This window comes from Scylla paramamosain, chromosome 21 (assembly GCF_035594125.1).
Source record: "Scylla paramamosain isolate STU-SP2022 chromosome 21, ASM3559412v1, whole genome shotgun sequence".
NCBI classification, from domain to species: domain Eukaryota; kingdom Metazoa; phylum Arthropoda; class Malacostraca; order Decapoda; family Portunidae; genus Scylla; species Scylla paramamosain.
Window position 1 is genome coordinate 18,518,267 of NC_087171.1, and position 7,500 is coordinate 18,525,766.

A 7,500-nucleotide genomic window follows, 5' to 3' on the forward strand; every position below is an offset into this window, starting at 1 on the left:
TATTTATTCCTGGAGTTATGACAGGATGTTACGTTATATAAAAGTCATTCCATATTTTATTTCTTTCAAACCTTTTACTGCGGTGTGCAACAGTTCATGGCACTAAAAGCAGTGTGTGGAATTTTATAAACCTCCTTACTTCTTTACTCTTTCATTTTCAGTACAAGATTTTTGTTTGTTTTGTTTTGGTTATTTGATGTTATTTTCTTAGTTGTGGTCTTTAACTTTTTTTTTTTTTTTTGCTTCTCGTCGTCAGTTTTTCTTGTGTTGTTTTTGATAACTGTCACCATTATTATATGAAACCCTCTACTACTACTACTTTACACACACACACACACACACACACACACACACACACACACACACAATTTCACATCCCTACAGGAGGAAACAAAAGAAAACATTCAAATTATTGTGCATATTCACTTTATATCAATAGTAATAGATGACAGACTAACACTACAGTCACTTAGCAGACCATGGAATGTGTGTGTGTGTGTGTGTGTGTGTGTGTGTGTGTGTGTGTGTGTGTGTGTGTGTGTGTGTGTGTGTGTGTGTGTGTGTGTGTGTGTGTGTGTGTGCGCCTTTTTACTAGCATTAAGCACAAAGATGGTTTCAGAGATTTACTTGAGACACTGGAATGTGGAAGGCACAGTAAACATACTTAAACTCTTGCTACAAGTACTAACACTGAGGGGATGTCCCGCTATGTACACAATGAGAGAGAGAGAGAGAGAGAGAGAGAGAGAGAGAGAGAGAGAGAGAGAGAGAGAGAGAGAGAGAGATTTGCTAAAAAAGACCAAATGATTTAACTTTTCCTCAAATTTTCCTCTCCTTTTCTGTTCTTTTCATGTCTCCTTGTATTATTTCTTGAGTCTTTAAAGAATCAACCCACTAAAAAAATAATAAATAAATAAACTAAATATGTTACTCTCTTTTTTTATTCTTTTTTCTTTTTCTTTTTTTTTTCAGTCTATCTTATACTTCCATATATTCTTTCTTCACAGTGGAGAAACACTTAACATCTGCCTGCCTGCCTGCCCGCCCGCCCGCCCGCCCGCCCGCCCGCCCGCCACCTCCTCGCACCAAGACAAAGGCAAGACAAACCTGTACTCCTTCATACCTTGTGACGAGCCAGGAACTCCTTATTCCCTAAATGGACCGAGCTGTGTGTTACTCCTTATAGTTTCCTTACCACTCCCCGTCCTGATGTCTCTTATTTCTATATGTACGGCTCTCATTGTCACGAAATATAATGAAAGATAATGAACGTAGGTAACTGATACTCGAGGTCCTCTCCCGCTTCCCTCCCTCTCTAGTGGACATACACAAACACTTCTATACCAGGAGGAGGAGGTGAACTGCAAGATGGACTTTCTCTCTTTCCTTCTTAACTCTCTCGTCCTTCCCTAACACCTCTCTCTGTAAGGTTTCGCAGATGTGGTTAAAAATGTCATTAGCAGTCAAAGGGTTAACGTGGTCCAGTTATCTTGTCTCTTCCTGCTTTACTGCATTCGGGATGCTTCTTTTATAACCCAACATGTAATTAGGACAGTCTCTCTCTCTCTCTCTCTCTCTCTCTCTCTCTCTCTCTCTCTCTCTCTCTCTCTCTCTCTCTCTCTCTCTCTCTCTCTCTCTCTCTCTCTCTCTCTCTCTCTCTCTCTCTCTCTCTCTCTCTCTCCACAACAAGGCGGTGCTCCTTCGACAGGCAGCGCTCCCCCTTAGTACCTCTTCGGCCTCTCCAGTGCTTCATCGCGTCATTATCTACTCTAAAATCTCAGCTGGGGAATTTTCAGTACTCTCTCTCTCTCCAGTTCCCTTGACACGCGTTGATCAGAATTACCTGTGTGAAGGGTCTTTATTACTAAGAGTGCTGTGTTTACCTGCCTGTCTTGCCCTTTTCATAACACTGGGGCCTCCTTTAGAAATATTCATTACGGTCATGCGTGAAATGAACGCTAATCTCAGGTGAAAGAAGAAAAATGCTGATGTAAGAGGTTCGCCTGTCAAAATTAATCGGTATAAATAAATAAATAAATAAAGTATATAAATAGATTAAAAAAATAAAGTAAGGTGGAACTGAGTTGGCATAAGGACTAAATCTCAGGTTGCTTTTTCTTTGTATGAGCGTTACTTACTGAGCTGCGACTAGCATGTGGAAAGTAAGATTGCTGCGGCTTCCCTTATCAACGTGTGTGCTTTCGGGCGTGCATGTGAGGTTAAACAAAATAGGTTCTGTGTTCTTTTCTTTATTATGGGAGTAGTAAAGTAGAGGAAAAAAACAAGTGACACGCGGCAATGCTTTAGGCGAACCGCAGCCGCTCATACGTCAACACACACACACACACACACACACACACACACACACACACACACACACACACACACACACACACACACACACACACACACACACACACACACACACACACACACACACACACACACACACACAGTACTGAGGTCTATACAAAACTATTCTGAACCACCAAATATTATTATTCTTATTACTAATATTATTATTATTGTTAATATTATTTTTATTATTTATTCATTTATTGTATTAGTATTAATATTAATAGTAGTAGTAGTAATGTTACTAATATTTCATTTCGACTTACAGCTTAGTATATATACAAACAGCTACATAGAAATCTGTAGTTCTCTCTCTCTCTCTCTCTCTCTCTCTCTCTCTCTCTCTCTCTCTCTCTCTCTCTCTCTCTCTCTCTCTCTCTCTCTCTCTCTCTCTCTCTCTCTCTCTCTCTCTCTCTCTCTCTCAAGAGTGATGGCAGTGAGAGTGGGAAGCAAGGCGGTCCCCAGTAGGAAGAAGACAAAGTAGGGCGTAAGCAATGCGTGGAATACTTACGTCTCACTTCTCTGCTCTAATGGAACAAAATTAACAAATATAAATAACCTTGTCAGTGATTAATTAAAGATGGCTTAGATTACACTGCGGCATCACTGCTGAAGTACGGAGCCATTAACGTATTGCCAATTAAAGACAGATCAAGCTGCGATAGTGGAATGGCATAGCACGGAGTGGAATACTGCCGTGTCTTAGTATAGTGAAAAAAGATTAAATCCTTGGCAGAAACTGAATTTAGAGGAGAATTATTTAATCTCCGTAGTAAACTTTTCATTGAGGAGAGAGAGAGAGAGAGAGAGAGAGAGAGAGAGAGAGAGAGATTTTTACCTATCGTTACCTGTTTCAATCTTTTCTCACCTGCCTCACCTACACGCCTTAATCAAATGTACGTAGCTCCTGGATTTGATTTTCCTCCCTCAGTGCCTTACCATTACGTCTATCGTGGGTACGTGCGGGTGGGTGTCTTGCGGGAAAGAAGGACAAAGAAGTAAAGGAGGAAAGAGTAACCTAAGGAAATCACGTTCAACTCTCATTTTTTTTTCTTTTGTGTGTGACTTTGAAGAATTTTGGAATCAATCTCAGAGTCAAATGAATTATGATGACTTTTTTTTTCTTTCAATTTTGGCACACGTGATATTTTGCTTCTTTTTTTTTTTTTTTTTTTTTAATGCTTGTGTCATCTGGTGCTTCTCATTCCCTTTCCCTTCCTTTCTCTCCTTCTCTCTCTCTTTGTCTCCCTGTTTCCCTCTCTCACACTTCCCCTCACTTTTGCTCCCACGTTGTCCTCCTCCACCACACAGCACAGTCTCCGCAGTGAGTGTTGCAAAAAGGAGAGAAGGAGGAGAGAGAGGGAGAGGTTTAGTCCGAGAATTTCTTCAATTTCCTACATTTTTGTTATTATTTTTTATTGGTGCACATAATGCTGTCTTGTTTAGTACAGTGCACTTGCATTTTTGTGTGTCACTGAAGTTTTCCGATTGTTGAAGCACTATTCAATCCGCACATCATTGACAAAACACTGTGTAAACCTATGGAATGTAGAATGAAAGAACCCAGGTGAGTTCCAGGTGGACTAAAGGCAGTAATGTCTAGGTACAGGTATATGCGAACACTATAACTCATCTTGCGCCGCCGCTGACGACGCGAAGGCTCCCGCTGCTCCTGAGCCTCCAAGACTAAACGGCTAAAATGTTGCGAGGATGATACTGAGTGCAGGTAGGACGCGCCCGCAGCCGCGCACACATACAAATACAGTTCAGGGACACTAGGGGTCTCAGGGTGTGAACAGTCGACAGCCGTAGCCGCACCTCCCTGGCCAGAGGTGTGACCCGGACTGCCACAAGAGGCCTCGTCACAAAGGCTAGATTTAACACTGAAATCTAGGTTTGTGTTACTAGTTGGGCCTGGCGCAGGCACATGCAGTTCTGTCGCCTCCTAATAAGGGTCATAGGAGGCAAGCACCGACCCCTTCTGTTGCCGCTCTCCCGGGCCACAATGGGGCCACTGTCTGTGGCCTGCTGCATGTAGGTGCACTTGAGCCGCCATGGCCGCTGTGCCGAGAAGAGACTGAACGCCCCACACCCATAGCACTTGGGATGTGCCGACGCCTAACGCGAGGCATCGTGACGTACACCCCGCGCCACTAGTGACCGCCCTCAGGCGCCCCTGGGCTCTGGTGCCCGCGGTGAGGGACACGCTGGAAGGCGCCGCTCCTCTCTGGGAAGGGCTGGTGTGAGTGTCCAGGCGTCAAGGTGATTGCAGGGCTGCCGTGAGGAGGTCCAGAGGGCGTGAGGTGAGGTCTGGGGTCTGCTGTATCCCGTGGGTGTGGGAGCGTTGGCCGGGCTCAGGCTGGCTGCCCCGGCGAGCCTTCGGGTGGAGGTCGGGCCTCAGGAGAACCCGGCCTGGGGTTTGTAGGGGAGGAGCTTCCCTTAGGGTAGAAGTATGGGGCGAAGCGATGCAGGCCTGGGGCGAGGGGCGGGTAGATAGGGCGTGGTAGCCTCACGCCTCCCTCCCCGCCCCCTCCACCGCTAGACTGCGAGGCGGCGGCGCCGTTTTCCCTCGAAGTGGCCCCGATGCCTGACGGTGTGTTGTTGTTGGCGGCGGCGGCGGCGGTGAGAGAGGCGTGGTGGGCCAGCAGAGTGGCGTTTACCTGATTGAGGCCGTGCAGCGCCGCCCATTGCGACCACAGCTGCAGCGGCAGGTTGACCTGGGGCGGCGCGGAGGCCGTCCTTCCCGTGCCCAGGTTGTAAAGCTGTGAGATGGCGGGCGGCAGGTTACTCAGGCCACCCACGCCGGAGCCCAGGCCCGGTGCCAGGCCGCCGGAGGGCAGCCCGCGCGACGGGAAGGAGGACGAGTGTGGCGCTAAGGAGGTGGTGGCGTGGGAGGTGGTGGGCGTGGTGGGCGTGGAGGTGTGGGAGGAGCGGAAGAACATATGTGCCCGGGCAGCGAAGACGGCCCGCTCCTCCAGGCTCAGGTGTGAGGTGGTGCCCAGGTGCGCGTCCATGGAGGCCGCGGCCAGGTTGTTGCGCAGGTAGGGGTGCTCCGACAGCATGCTCTCCATCGTCTCCCTGCAACACGGCACGGACAGCGTCAGTGGGGGTGAGCAGCTGCGGGCAGGAGAGAGCCAAGTGAACACCGGTGAGGCGCGAGGCCAGCATCCCTTGGGACTGCTGCCGCCCGCCCCCCCCCCTTACCCACGCACACACACACACACACACACACACACACACACACACACACACACACACACACACACACACACACACACGATGATAACAATTGTAATGATTATAAGTATAATTCTGATAGTAGTAGTAGTAGTAGTAGTAGTAGTAGTAAATAATAATAATAATAATAATAATAATAATAATAATAATAATAACAATAATAATAATAATAATTCACCACAAGGGCACGGATTCTCAGTCACTCTTACTTTCTTCTTTCTCGCGCTGGACTCCACCAAGAATACAACCTGCTCTAAAATCTCAACACACACACACACACACACACACACACACACACACACACACACACACACACACACACACACACACACACACACACACACACACACACACACACACACACACACGTCACACACGTTCAATGAAAATAAAAGAGATAGTAGGAGAGACACGAAACCCTGTCATTCCTCCCTCCCTCCCTCCCTCCCTCCCTCCCTCCCTCTCCTCCCTCTCTTCTCTCCTCCCCTCCCACTCCCTCCGCGCCGGGAATCATCGATCGACAAGACCGCAACCTGTTTGTAATTAAATAACTCCGACTCCTGATTTGGATGCTGCCTCCTCTTCCTCCTCCTCCTCCTCTTCCTCCTCCTCCCCTCTTCTTTCACAACTTTTTCCCCCTCCCATATATGCATAGTCTCATTTTCCCCTCCCTTTTCGTTCACTTGTCCTCTTTTCCTCCCCTTTCACCTCTCCCTTCACTTGTCCCATCCTCTGTCTCTTCCCTCCTCCCTCCCTCTCTTTCTATTCATCCCTCCTTCCCTCCCTTCTCCTCCTCCGCCACAATTATTACTTATTGTTTGGCCGCGTCACCCAATTCTTGACACCTGAACTGCACCGTGCACTCGCCTCTCGCCTTACACGGCAGGTGCTCGCTTTGGGGTGCCCGGAGTGGCTCACTGACTCTAGCTAATTCTAGTTTCTACATATGTATGAAGTTGGTGGAACGTGACTCGTTTGTGATGTTAATTAGTGCGTGATGCGTTCAGTGTGGTAAGATGTGATAAGGTGTGGTAGGGGAGCGTGGTTACATGTATGGGAAGCAAGTGTTGGTGTAGTGTGGTAGAAGAGGCGCGTGGTGACATGTGGTGTGGGAAGCAACTGTGGTGCGCTGCAGTGTGGTGTGGAGTCACGTGGTGTTTTGGGAGTGTGAGAAGCAAGTGGTGTAGCGAGGTGTTGCGGTGTGAGGAGCGAAAAACAAGTGGTGGTGTGTGATTTGGTGTGGAAAGCACGTGGCGTTGAGTGAGAGACGAGTCGTGTGGTGTGTTGCGGTGTGTGAGGCAAGAGATGGATCATGATTTCCACTGTTCCCTTTGTCGTTGATGTTGTTGTTGTTGTTGTTGTTGTTGTTGTTGTTGTTGTTGGGACCACTGTTGATTTTTTCTTATAATGACAAGTATCATCACATCTACGAGACTTGTCAACCAAATAAGAACATACGAAAAAACACTACAAAAATTCACACACACACACACACACACACACACACACACACACACACACACACAGTATCACGTACACACGGTGATTAAGGGCACGGAGGTGGGGATTGAGAGGGTCAAGTTTCGGGCGGTGGCGGGCCTGGCAGGTGGCGGCAGCGGGGCGGACACGTGCTGCTGAGTGTTGGCGGGGGAGGTGGGGGGAGGATAAGAACGAGGACAATAGGGAATTAGAGAACGTGTAGTTGGACGAGGATAGTGAAAGGACGAGGAAAGGGGAAGGAGCGAGGATAAGGAAGAGGACAGTCAGGAATTAGAGAACGGGGAGAAAGATGAGGACAGGGAGAGAACGAGCAAAACGATAAGGAAAAGAAATAAGATTGAATAATTGATTGACTCGCTCATATATCAAGACGTTACAGCAACATGAGAAGAACGAGTTTAATAAGGA

At 47.6% G+C, this 7,500-nt stretch overlaps 1 protein-coding gene and 1 long non-coding RNA gene across 8 annotated transcripts in view; one reads left to right on the forward strand and one right to left on the reverse strand.

Moving 5' to 3' along the window:
* LOC135111170 (uncharacterized) overlaps window positions 1–2,435 on the forward strand; it is a 32,298-nt gene extending 29,863 nt beyond the window's left edge. Inside the window, exon 4 of the long non-coding RNA XR_010273589.1 lies at window positions 1,008–2,435. This is a non-coding gene — a long non-coding RNA (uncharacterized LOC135111170). The remainder of the gene's footprint in view (window positions 1–1,007) is intronic.
* Window positions 2,234–7,500, reverse strand: part of LOC135111165 (T-box transcription factor TBX20-like) — a 160,030-nt gene continuing 154,763 nt past the window's right edge. For 6 of the 7 annotated variants that reach the window (XM_064024207.1, XM_064024204.1, XM_064024203.1 and 3 more), the window contains one exon: window positions 2,234–5,472. In XM_064024207.1, coding sequence (XP_063880277.1) covers window positions 4,710–5,472 — 763 coding nt within the window. In that variant the 3' untranslated portion in view covers window positions 2,234–4,709. The remainder of the gene's footprint in view (window positions 5,473–7,500) is intronic. The other variant, XM_064024209.1, reaches the window with a different exon arrangement.